The sequence below is a fragment of the Centroberyx affinis genome, unplaced genomic scaffold (assembly GCF_046629955.1).
Source record: "Centroberyx affinis isolate AG114_WGS23_722 - 3 ecotype Tasmania unplaced genomic scaffold, CSIRO-AGI_Caff_v1 ptg000254l_1, whole genome shotgun sequence".
NCBI classification, from domain to species: Eukaryota; Metazoa; Chordata; class Actinopteri; order Beryciformes; family Berycidae; genus Centroberyx; species Centroberyx affinis.
In genome coordinates this window covers 131,555-144,242 of record NW_027278936.1, presented here as the reverse complement: position 1 = coordinate 144,242, position 12,688 = coordinate 131,555, and the positions used below count along the sequence as shown (strand labels likewise).

Below are 12,688 nucleotides of genomic sequence, written 5' to 3'. Positions count from 1 at the left end.
CTAGGTGGTAAAATTAGGCTGCTGATGTTAGCATAACTAATACTTGTTGCCATGATTTTCATTCTAGTCCTACCAGATAAATAAATTTGTGGCATTTGGTTGCATCAACCTCACCGGACGTTTTTCAGCCCATGTTTATGTTTTGTTTTTTTGTCTTCTGCTTTTCCATGTTGATTTGTTTGGTAGACTGGCGTGATTAATACAGAACACAATCAGTCTGTCACTGTCAACTCAGCGTATGACAGATAGAGTGCAAAACGAGGTCGGTTGTCGGACGGCCCACCGGGAAAACTTCCGATACTCCAGATGGCCTGTCCGCCTCTGCTCTTCACTTCACCAGCATTGTTCACATCATGATAGAGACAATCTGACTGCCAGCAAACAGCAAAGGAACCTTGATCCTTTCTCTAGGCATTCAGTCATGCAGCCTGGTGCATATGGGAGTTTTGGTCCCACCATTTTGCAGGCCCGGTCCTCATTTTAAAAGATAAAATTGAGAGATAATGATTACAGTCATTATGGTAACTCAAAATTAGCTACCGTATATATTTGCATCTATTAGTGTAATTCATTCATTCATTCAAAGTTTATTTGAATACGCACAGATTCATAGACAGAATATTTAAAAAATAGATAGTAGATGTTGTATAACATTTATAGCATAAGCCAATTTGCAATGTTTGTCCCTGGATGGGCTTTCAGTCGCCTAGTGGATTATTCACTTATTCCTGTTAGTGGATTAGCACTTAGCAACAGGTTTATCTACACCTTTGCCAAGGAGCTGAAAGGCTACAGCATTTGAAAAGGCACTTTGACTCCAGCATCAGTTAACCACGAAACATCCAAAGTGCAGCTCAAGCAATTTGAAAGATGTTTTTGAGTAGGAGACTTGAGGAACCTTGGGTAGTTATGTGATTTCTTTTTATTTTCTATGTTATATGAGAACCATCATAGTTCACAATTTAAAATTTCCAAGCTGTAGACTAGCCTACTTAGCCTGTCAAAAGCTAACCACCCCTCTACAAGGGTGGGGTTCACAAAGCTGACCCCCTGCAGTGGTAACAACAAATAAGCTGGTGATACCTAACAGCATTCAGCAGGCACAGTGAGGGTACCTGTAAATATGACATAAGGTGACGGCCCATAAAGAAGTGGCATTCAAGGAAATACACTTAGGGTCTATCCAGTCCAGCGTCTGGTATGAATGGCTGTGGCACGGCACATTCCTGTCTACAAAGCTCAGTGTGAATTGCCTCCAAATGTTGCAAAGTTCCCATTTGACTATGACTGTAGGAAGACTTGAAGGTAATTTTCTGAACCTTTGTCAGTTCAACCTTGCATTGACATCTGTGTTCCTGTCTGCTTTAACTTGTGAAAAGAAACTCCGCCATCTTCTATCGGGCTATTTTTTTTCATCAATGCACAGAACAGGCTGGGTTTGCAGAACTTCAAAGGCGAGCGCAGCAGCTGAGGTTAGGAATCGGGGGCACGGCTTCTATGTGAGATCATGCATCGGCCGGGAACCGAGCCCGAGTTAAGCACTTGGCAGGCAGGGTTTCTCGCCACTACACCGCCATTGCTCTCTTCAAGAGAGAGACCAGCTGACAGGTTAGAAAACTGCAAAAGAAGATTAGCATCAGCAGCCTGGTTACTTATGGCATTGGCACAGAATGAAGACGTGGTTGAATGCTCAGCAAGATGCTCTGCTCACCGGCATCAGGACTTTACTGGAACAGCAAGAGGAAATCTGCCTGAGCGCAACATGATCCTTTTTGGCAGCAAAGACAAATTGGGATTTGGGGGGGGGAGGGGGGAGGGGGGCATTCCTACAAAGGTAAAAATTTCTGCATGCACCATCTGGTGAGGGCTACATTGCCTTGGTGGCAGTCAGCGGGATTTGTACCCGAGACCCCAAAGGAATTCGAGGTTGGCTTGACCAATCAGCCATGACACATTCACCTTCATCAAAGTCATCAGAACTCCCATGCTGTAAGGAATACGCCAGCCAGAAGCGAAGCCCTGGTTTTTTTCTATCAATGGTGAAAGTGAAAGGCACTTATTTGAGGAATGTGACTGTCACCTTTAACCAGAAGGGAGACTGAAACTTAAGTGATCAAAACTCTGCATTTGTTGTAGTCATTAGTGCGCGGGCGGCTGGCTGAGGAAGCAGGAAATCACAGGACTCTGTGTTTTGGGGAATGATTCTGGCTTCAGGTGCGGGAGGTCACAGGTTCAACCCTCAGATGAGTACTTAATGGTGTTCACTGCAACTCTTCAGCTTCTGTGTGAGTATAACTGGTGGTTGTACACAGGGAATATGTAGAAAACCTAATTTAACATCCTCAGGAGGATCAACAAAGCAGTGTTGGTATTTGTTGCTTTTTTTGTCCACAAACCACACTTTCTTTTATAATAGCTTGAATACCAGATCTAACATATTTGAAAGGCTAAGGACAAGTTAGCTAACATAATGCGACTGCGTTAGCATTAGCCAGTTTAAACTAACATTTAAAAATAACCATTACTCATTTGGCTAAACAGCTAATTTGCTGAACTGTTATGAGATTGGGATACTGTTGATGCCAAAAATCAGGATAATCCTGATCCCACTGGAGGGGTGGAATTGTGATACTACTGTTGAGGATGGGATAATACAGCCTATATAGATTTAAAAATAGCATTTGTTTACATTTTTATTTTTTATATTAAATGAACAATACCTGCGAAACAAAACATCATACCAACATGCATTTGTCCAACAGACTGTGAGAGATACAGTATAGGTCTATTTAAAGACTGCAATTCTGGATTTTGCAATCTTGATCTCATGACATCAATCTGATCATGAATTGCAAAAAAAGGGGATTAGAAATTATGAATAATTCTGATTCAGATTAAAAAGGGTTCTGATCAACACTGTCCTGAGAATTGAATCAGTCTTCATGGCAGTGTCATGTAGCTGTTGTGAAACTGTTAGGCCTTATGAATGTGTTATAAACCAGAGTTCATGTAAATGGTTATATAAAATGATACATATATCAGTTTTTGGCTAATAAAAAAAAAATCTGATTAATTCCAAGTTCCAAATATTTTATTTTTGTTCAGAGACATACATCTGTAGAAATCTAGTATTTTAACAGTATATAAAAAACAAAAAACAAAACATCCATTCAATAAAAAAAACCATCAAAGCTGATGAAGACCTGTTTTGATTCCAAAGCACATTCTCTGGTATCTACTTGACTTGGATCCGTTATTCAAGGTATACATATACAAGATCAGTTTACGCACACAGTGCCATCATAAGACTTTTTTTGTTTCTTCTTTTGGAAGTTTAAGGGAATGCGGCCACTGAGTTGCTCTTCCTATTAGCACAGTGTGTTAATATTGGTTATGAGTTCTTCAATGAGTTTTTGTACTTCTTCCTTCACAAAGCAAAAGTTAGCAGCCGAAGCTTAGATGTATTCTGTGTTATCAACAGTCAACGTCTGTAGCATTGAAAATATTCTCAAATTACCTTTATATGATTTCTACAACTGACACCTGCACTGCAATTTCAAAATTTCTGTAATTTAAAGCCTGTTAGCTGTGACAACTCTTGACATTCCTGGTGCCAGGGATATTTTGAATACATCAAGATGAAAGCAGATGTAGAGAGTAGAAGTAGAGTTTAAAGTAGAGACGGTTGGTCCATTCAGAACATTTACAAGTTGATGGCCTTGTTCATATACACTGTAGCCTTACCTGAAGCTTATCAACGCTTATTCATGTTTCCTTGTTTGACAGCTGGCATATGGTGGAAAACAACTGATACCAAGCATTTTGTTGTGCTTTTCCCTCATGTTCACTCAGTCAAGTCACTCTGCCTGAACTGAGAAATTAAAAACCAACAAAAACAAACCCAAGTCTATTTCCTAAATTCCTTGTGAGATTACACTATGTTCCAACTGCACTCTGCTTGACAAGCATTTTCTGGCGGGCACCCTTTGGCGCCGAGGCATCAAGTCCTGTCACCCCTCCCGAAGTGTTTGGGAATCCATGAGCTGCCACGTATTTGCGGTAGGCTTCCCGGATGATGCGGAAGGCCCGCGTGTTGGCGTAGGGGATGTCAGTGACCGGGTCTCGGTACAGCGCGGCCTTGTGGGTGACGGGACACACCTCCTGGACGGGCGGCTGGGAGTTTGCCTGTGCGTTGTGGGGAAAGGCTGCGTCGAAAGCCTCCTCGTCACTGAATGTTATGTAGGTACGGGAGCACAAGCCTCCGGCGGGCTGCTGGGAAGGTGTGGTAGGGTTTGGCGGTGCAGTCTGAGGAACATCCTGGTCCAACCTGTGGCAAAAGGGTGAATAATGACAAAAAATTATGCCATTTGACATAAATGTACTGTTTGTTGATCAGTGAAATACTGTATTATGTGGATACTGTATCGTTAAAGTGCCAATTATTAAGATACCATATTATTAGGATGCTGCAATTACATGATAAATAGATGCATTATGAATAGCACAACCACTTAAAATTCTTTACTGTATGGTACAGTGTTATTGAATGAAAAGTGTAATTTCTCAGTCAATTAGCACCATTCAACAGGAGAAAGAGCTGTGAAGGCTTTTCACAGCTAAATACAATTAGCTAGAGTTTCTCTGATCATCATGTCACCCTCTGGTGGTTGTATTACTTGTCCGTAATTTTATGCTAAAATTATATTCGTTTGTTCAATTAAACATGACAGGCAATTTACATATAAAACAATTTTGTTAATTTGAATAACTTGTGTGCTGGTAAAAACAAGTTTTAAAAATATTATATGAAATTTTGAACTGTATTTTTGGTTAGGTCGGCAAGGGCGTACATGCAACACTGTTTTAACTGTTGTTGAGAAATATCGCCGAATTACATGATTATTAATCATGGACAAATAAGTTTAATTAATTAACAATTAATTGTGAAACTAAACAAAAACACCAAACCTAGTCACCTAATCCCACAGTTCCCCGTGAGAATATGAGCAAATACTTTAGGTCAATGCATTTGAAGTGGAATATCCTTTCCAGCCTTGAAAGACTACTTCACGCAAAAGGTGTATAAAAGGTTTGGAGAGGTCTGCCCTCTATCTGCCCAATTGTTTATGAAGGCTGAGAGTCTAGATAGAGATCACACTTACCCTTCAACATCCACATTTTCTTCTTTTAGAATGGAATGAGAGACGAGGGGCATGAGCACCGAGTGGTAACGGATGGTCGGTCCTTCAAAACGTCGTTTCTTGTGGACTTGTTTCTTCTTGTCTGCCTCCAGCCGCTCATAGTTCTCTTCAGAAACAAAATAAATAGAGGAATTCATATTTCAAGTATGTTGTTATAAAGCATAATATTTTCATAAACACAATGTATTGGTGAAGTAATATTCATATTTATTGTTTGTTAGCATTTTGGGTATTACTTCCCGTTGCCCGTTTGCCAAGAATATAGGCTACATTTATTTATTTCATATACAATGATCGCTATCTGTTCCTACAAAAAACTTACAGCTAACACACTATTTACATTGTAACCGTCACTATGTCATGTGTGTCCAATTGTCATAGGACTCCAGTGAATTTACATTGCACCCCACTCCCTCAAGCCTTATACCCGTTTCAGTGGAAGACTACTCAAGCTAATTCTGAGGATCTTCATCATCTCAAATATGTATATAATTGGTATTTCTACCATCATTTATTCCATTTGTGCAATAACATTTCTTTGTGATGTTTGCTGTCTTTATAATAAAAACCCTCTGAAATAGTTTTACTACTTTTATTAGACAAGCACTTCAAAATGCAAAAATGATAAAGTCAGATGTGCAATCACGTTAGTCGCCTACGATTACTTAATATACTGCTAAAGCGTTAGCACAACCATCTACCAGAGACACAGAGATGATTTTGGTTCAAATCCTCTCGTCACATATTGGGTAACGTGACCAATGGGCCAAACTCCCAAATAGTCACTGTGGTCCTTTAATGGTCTTAACCACAACACCATCTCTGGGAGAAATGGTAGCTTGGGTACCTTCAGTAATTCAAGATGTTCTCTCACCTAAAGATCGAATGTTGATCTCGGCTGTTATCTTGGCCTCAGCCAGCAGTTCTTCTTGGGTCAGGGGCCGGTCACGGTGAGCGCCTCTCCGTCGCCGGGGGGCGTCCTGCCGTTCTTGTAAGCGCAGATTGGTCTTCCGAGTGTGTTCGCTGGTGGACTGTCGCACAGACTTCCGGGCTACAGAAGGATTAAGGCATACCTTTTAAATGAGCCCGAACAACGAGGATTAATCTGGTGCAAACACACATCCCAAAACCCTCTCTCCATGTCAAAATGATATAAAAAAAACTTGATGGTGCCAATAAAAACATCCTGCTGGACCAACACGGCAGAAATAAGTGCCAACACTTACACTAACTTTCTGCAAATTTCAGATCACTGCAGATCTAAAATGCAAGCTTTTCTTATCATTTAATCATCATCAAGTTCATTTGAACTTTCTGACAGTGTCTTCAGAAATTATTCAACTCTCTTCTCAAGCTACAAAGCAAAGTGGTTTAGAGTAGAGGCTACAGCAGCTGGTTCACTTATACCGTTACTGAATTGACCTACACCAAGACCACCATTATCTTTTTCACATACCTCTTTTTCTAGCCTAGCTGTCATATATTTAGACATTATTTGTACACAGCTAATTCCCCAATGGACCTTTTTTTCATTTGTAAATTGAGTTCATTTCATTTCTCAGATGAATGCAGCGACTAATGGAGCTATTGAAACCTGATACAAAATCTTGTCTATTACAATATATTATGTCATGCAACAATTATTTTACAACTCATTATAAAAGTACATGCATATTAAAATGTGAAAAGTCTCAATTTTAATGATGTAGTTGATCTCACTTTAAACAATATGAGTCATGGCTTTCTTATAATAGATCATTTGGTGTCACTTTACGTTAGATAATATGATGAGTTCATATCTATAAGACATAGTGGCACATACTTCTATAATGTATTACAGTGTATTATCAATTTTTCTGATGCCACTATGTTATAACTGTAATGTGCTTATGATGTGTTCTATACAAATATACCTGTGGTAAATATATTGCCTGTAACAGTCTCATAACCTGCTCATGCCACATTATTATTAATTATCTGATACATAGTTATGCTGTAATTGTAATGTGCTTATGATTTGTGTATGATGATTTATGTGTTATAGCCAACAATTGAAGTAAAGCATTGCCAGATAATTTAAGAGAGGTATCTGGGTTGAAAACATGGAGGCATGGAGGCATCAGTCTTACTCTCGGCAAAGTCCTGGAATTCCTGTGGAATCCTCCTTTTGAGCTCTACTTTGGCTTTCTCAGTCTTCTTCGATTCCTCGGAGGGTCTCTTGGGTTTGGGCTTCGCTACCTTTATAGGTTCCTTGGATTAAACAAAGACAAAAATCCATCTTTTTCATACCTCTATGACAAACCAGGGAAATAACTATCAACCTTGTGCAGGAGAAATGATCATTTTGTGAAGGCAGTGGAGGCTCAAGGTTAGAGACGCCCACTTGTGACCAAAACGTCACTGACTGTAATCACAAGACCAGCTAGGAAAGAGGGCAGCTAAATGAATCAGTAATGCTCTCTGCTACCTCAACAGCAGATGCCACTGAGCAAGGCATTTAACAACCATTAGCCATCAGCTCCCAGGCGTTACTGCGTGTAATTGTATGAATGTGAATGGTGCTGAAAAAGAGCACACATGCTCAGGAAAATGCTTCACAGGACGAATTAAGGATAAAAATAAACCAGCAGAACAAAAGCTGAGAAATTTAGTTTGTGGCTGGTAAGTTTGTCTGTCATCCTTGGGCAGTTTAGCCAACTATTGTTTCTTTTTCATTATAAAGATTACTTTGTATTGTTAATTTAGTTTTTTTGCCTTGTTACTGGGGGAAAAACGAATGTCCGTAACGTAAAGTCACTACATTAGTGTCCTTAAATGGCATAGTTTTTTAAGACCATGCGTCTGTCACCAACAATACTTGAGTGTTAAAAAAGGCCCGGTATGAATCCATGATTGACAGACAATGAAATTCAGCTCATAGATAATGCATTTATTAAGGTAGAGACTAAATTCAAATACTGCTGAAATGTGTGTTGCTACCTTATAAGCTTTAGTGACGACTCGACTTTTCCTCCGAGGTGCGTCCTCCTCCTGGTCACTGTCTGGCTCGTCACCCTCATCGATGTCAAAATCGCTGTCCACCTCATCCTCTGTGTCCGAATGTTCTCCATGATACTCATCATCTCCTGATTCCTGGGGGAAGCAAAAGAAATGATTCAGACTACAATTCTCACTGGTGGATCATACACATACAATCCAACAGTTTATCTGTTACTCCTACAATCTCCTTACTCAATACAAGCTGGAGGTCAGCAAACCAGATTTCCACAAAGGTTTTTGTGTAGGTTGTGTTCAGACTCAAGATGCAAGTTAATGCAAATGACTTGCAGCAACATCTTGAAACCAATGAGACTAGATAAGCGTAGGTGCTATTAAACTACCAGATTTAGTAAGGACTACAGCATGCATCAGAGCTAATATTAGGGAGGTCAATCATGACTCTGCAGTCATGTGGGGCACAAAAAAAAGGGGAAAAAATGCATGGTACATCCAATCTTTCTTCCAACTGTATTTTCCACTTATTTGATGGTCTACAATCAAGAAACATGTAAACATTCATTTTAAATCAAGAGAACTGATTATTTTCACTGCCGCAACTTCATGTTGTCATTCCAATTGGTCGAAAACTCACTAGCCGAACATTAGCTTCTTGGTGAACAACTGTTTTTTAAGCTGAGGTCAAGTTACTGTTTGTGGAGTCAATTTTATTACCTATATTAATACAGTTGCCAATACATGGTTGGAACTGGTGGTGGGCCTCAACATAAAACTACACAATTGAGATGGCAGAACAAGCCTTCTAGTCAGAGCAAGTGGTGTGAGTGGAGGGTGGCACAGACACCACTATCCCATAAAAAGGTAAGCTGAGGGTCACTGATTTCATAAGTCAGGCAAGCCTACAAACTGTAGGTCTGTGCATAATAAGCCATGCGTTTACTCAAAGCTATGGTCACACTATTCTTTCAAAGTGCCACCAGAAATGACCGCAGCATCTGAGGATTTGATGGTGCCACTTATTTTAGTTCCTTCCAGTCAACTGACTGACGTCAGACCTGCCAGATCCGCAGATGCCAAATCAGCCTACACAGGCTGACTTTGACCAGCAGCTGTTTGAAGAGCAGCAGAGACACACAGTCGAGTTGAGGAGCCAAATCAGCATCCTCAAATATAAGCCTTAAATTAAGACATAATGTAACATCAAATAGCACCTAATGTTCTGACACAAATACAGCCTACGCCTTTTTTTTTTTCCAGGTATGAGACAGGACAGGCTGGCACTCTCAACCAGCCTTCAGTTGGTTAGCGTTATAGCTGGACTGAGCCACAATATTTCAGAGTGAGTCACAGTTTCAGATGAATCACACTGGCATGATGGGTTTGATGACCAGAATGGCTGCAGGCCTTGAAGGAACAACCCGACCATAAGCTGTGCAGGTCCACTCCTTCGTCTGTCCTCAGCAAAAAGAAAACCACCATTGAACCCAAGGCAAACACCCAATAAAGTGCTCTTTGTCTTCACAGATGAACAAATGATTTGTGGCTCTTGTGTATGCTTTATTTACTTCCCTGTTTGCTGAACTAAAGCCTACACCTAAACGGGGAGCTGTACAAGGTGCTGAAAGTATTGATATCCTATTGCACAAAGACCAAGCATGAATAATTGAATCTATGGATATTAGGCTTAATTCCTGTGGACTTTATGCAGTTACAGTAACAGTTACAACCCAAAGTATGTCTCAACTTTATATAATTTATGAATTTATTTTGTGCCGCTTAAGCACAAGAGAGAGAAAATGGCAACAGGTGATCATGAATGTCAGATCTTTTTAACTGAAATAACGTTGAATGATATTTTCACCGAATCTCCTCCCATCAAGTCAGTGCATGATGAAGTGGAGCAGGTGGATTTTTCTCATCATCATTATCATCATTATCATCATCATTACCCCCCTGGTTCTCAAGGCCCCCATTCTCAATGTTAAAGCCAGCTTTCATTGCGATGGTGTGGAAGCATGCAGCACACACATCTGGCAAACTTTGCGGGGACTGTACAACGAAGCCGCTAGAGGATCAAGGCACCTGAATAGACTTTTGTTATAATGATCTCATTACATCTGCTGCGGCGTTCACTGCAGGCAAAAAGGCACGTAAACAGTCAAGTTAGCATAATATTGCCCGGCTTGTACAATAAAACGTGTGATTTTGAGGTGGAAATGCACATATGAAAATATCTAATAGCTTACTTACTCTAATATCACCAAATTCGTTGTTATATAATATGTTAAAATGAGCCGAGATGTCAATTTCTGTCGTTTTTTTTTTTTGTTTCTGCTTGGAACCCCCACTGCTTACATTGCGGACACAACGTTTGACCTCCCTACTAACAGATTACACGAAACACTTTTCTAGTTTGCCCATTTAATGGCATCATGCACACAACCGTCGGTTTCATAGTGTTGCAGTTAGCCTATTTCGACCAGCCAGGTAAGTGGCTAGTCGGGCTCTACCGTGAAGTTATTTGATCCGTCTCGATTCACTCACATCATTGAAGCCGCCATAAGTAGTCTTGTAGAACTCATCCTCTTCTTCAGCATCGAGTAATTTTGACATGCGGTTTCCCGCAGTCTTGCGGGGCTCTCGGCCAACTGCAAGACTCATGGTTGAGATTGTAACGTTAGCTAGCTAAACAATGCTAACGTTAGGGTAGCCGGGGCTAGCGTTATGCTACTCGTTGAATACCTATATGGTTTGTTTGGGTCTCGCTCGCCGCTCTGTTACTCGCTGTCCTTACTCATCTGTCTGTTGTTACCGGTATTCGATATACGTTTAGCCAATTTGGGTTTCAATTAAATAAACACGACTCATTTTATTCACTATAGTAATATAGGCGTCTAACCGCTAAGGTTAGCTGGGGCTGCCTTCTTGTTGTTAACAACACATCCAGAGCAGTGAGGATATACTTCCGGGTTACAGGCCAGAGCTGTTCAAGATATTCATCAGCACCTGATCAGCACTGCATACTGCACACTCATGAGACGATTAAAACCTCTACTAAAAAAAAAAAATATATATATATATATATATATATATATGTGTGTGTGTGTGTGTGTGTGTATATATAAAATATAAAATACATATATATAAAAAATATATATGTATAGTATATATATATATATATATATACACACACATATATATATATATATATATATATATATATATTTATGTATATATATGTGTGTGTGTGTGTGTGTGTGTGTGTATACATATATATATTTAGTTATCTCAATATATCATTCTCTATAATGGCTGTAGAAAAATGAAATTGGAGAAGAATGTAGCCTAAATTGTTTAATTCAATGTGTTGCTCTCTATGTGTTTATTGGACTCCGGGTACGATTTGGCACAAATTACATTTGTCTGATGAGTTAATACCTACCTAACCAACTAGCCAGCCAAGTGGCTAGCTGTTTCCGAGCATGTTATTTGATGTAATCTAATAGTGCTGTTATGTGTAATCAAGTGTTATTCCTTAGCCTGCAGTTAAAGCTGTCTAGCACTGGAACATGGTCACAAAATAAACACACACACAAGAGCACCAAGTAAGCACACCACAAAACAACAAAGTATCCCATTTTGGGAAACACACTAACTTTATTTGTATAGCACTTTTAAAAAGCAAACTTATGAAGTACTTCACAGTCAGGAAAGTAAAATATATATATATACATTAAAGACAATGAATAAAGCAGTAAATAAGGTCAGAATAGATCAGAATCAGAAGATCAGTAGTACAGAACAGTAGTAGTACAAATAAATATGATTAATACAATAAAAATGAAGAGGTCATAATAACATAAACATGCCATATTGATGCAAGTGCTGAGCATGTTTCCAGAGTTATAAACGTTTCATATTATATTTGTATTTTTAGGTGAACATTCCAGTTATTTTGTGGTCAGCTGAAGGTCAGTTCAGCACTCTTATTTACAAGACAGCATACAAACTAAATTCCCTGTACATTCTAATGAGATTTAAGTACAAACAAGTACAAGGACATTCCAAAAGTGGTGCAGAATTAATTTAATATTTTTCATCTTTTACATCTTTCATGTGCGGTGCCTTTGCTGCTGAGTTTGGATGTGTTATGTTCAAGCTCTATAGGGGAGCTCCATTTTTCCCCCTCTTCTTTAGGTCCTACAAGACTGATACTAGGGCAATTCATATTTTGTATTTTTAACATTTTCTGGACACACCTCCATTTGAATTTATCAACAGTCAGTGTCTGAACACAAGCTTGCATGCTTTGTAAAAACAAAATCATATTTTAACTAATTGAATGTAGGTACTCATTCTATGGTGTAGTACTTTTACCTTTTTGCGAGTGAAATTTTTTTGTTGTACCACATGATGCATACATTGGCAGCAAATACCAAATGTTTTAAGTGAAAATGCTTTAAAAAAAAAAAGCTTTACAGCATATTGAC

General features: G+C 39.3%; 1 protein-coding gene across 1 annotated transcript; it reads right to left on the bottom strand.

Annotated features, from left to right (window-relative positions):
- Positions 1-3,080: 3,080 nt before the first annotated feature.
- Positions 3,081-11,128, bottom strand: vps72a (vacuolar protein sorting 72 homolog a). Its single transcript, XM_071545232.1, has 6 exons — positions 10,743-11,128; positions 8,181-8,333; positions 7,331-7,451; positions 6,076-6,252; positions 5,163-5,307; positions 3,081-4,327 (listed from the first exon to the last, which is right to left on the bottom strand). The coding sequence occupies exons 1-6, from the start codon at positions 10,857-10,859 to the stop codon at positions 3,937-3,939; spliced, it is 1,104 nt and encodes a 367-aa protein (XP_071401333.1). The 5' UTR covers positions 10,860-11,128; the 3' UTR covers positions 3,081-3,936.
- Positions 11,129-12,688: the final 1,560 nt, after the last annotated feature.

Excerpts from the sequence above, each read along its gene's own strand:
- vps72a (XM_071545232.1), bottom strand. The coding sequence starts at position 10,859 with ATGAGTCTTGCAGTTGGCCGAGAGCCCCGCAAGACTGCGGGAAACCGC. Across the intron at positions 7,452-8,180 it reads TCGTCACTAAAGCTTATAAG|GAACCTATAAAGGTAGCGAA; the intron begins GTAGCAACACAC and ends GTTTAATCCAAG. Across the intron at positions 5,308-6,075 it reads GATCAACATTCGATCTTTAG|AGAACTATGAGCGGCTGGAG; the intron begins GTGAGAGAACAT and ends TTGTTTCTGAAG.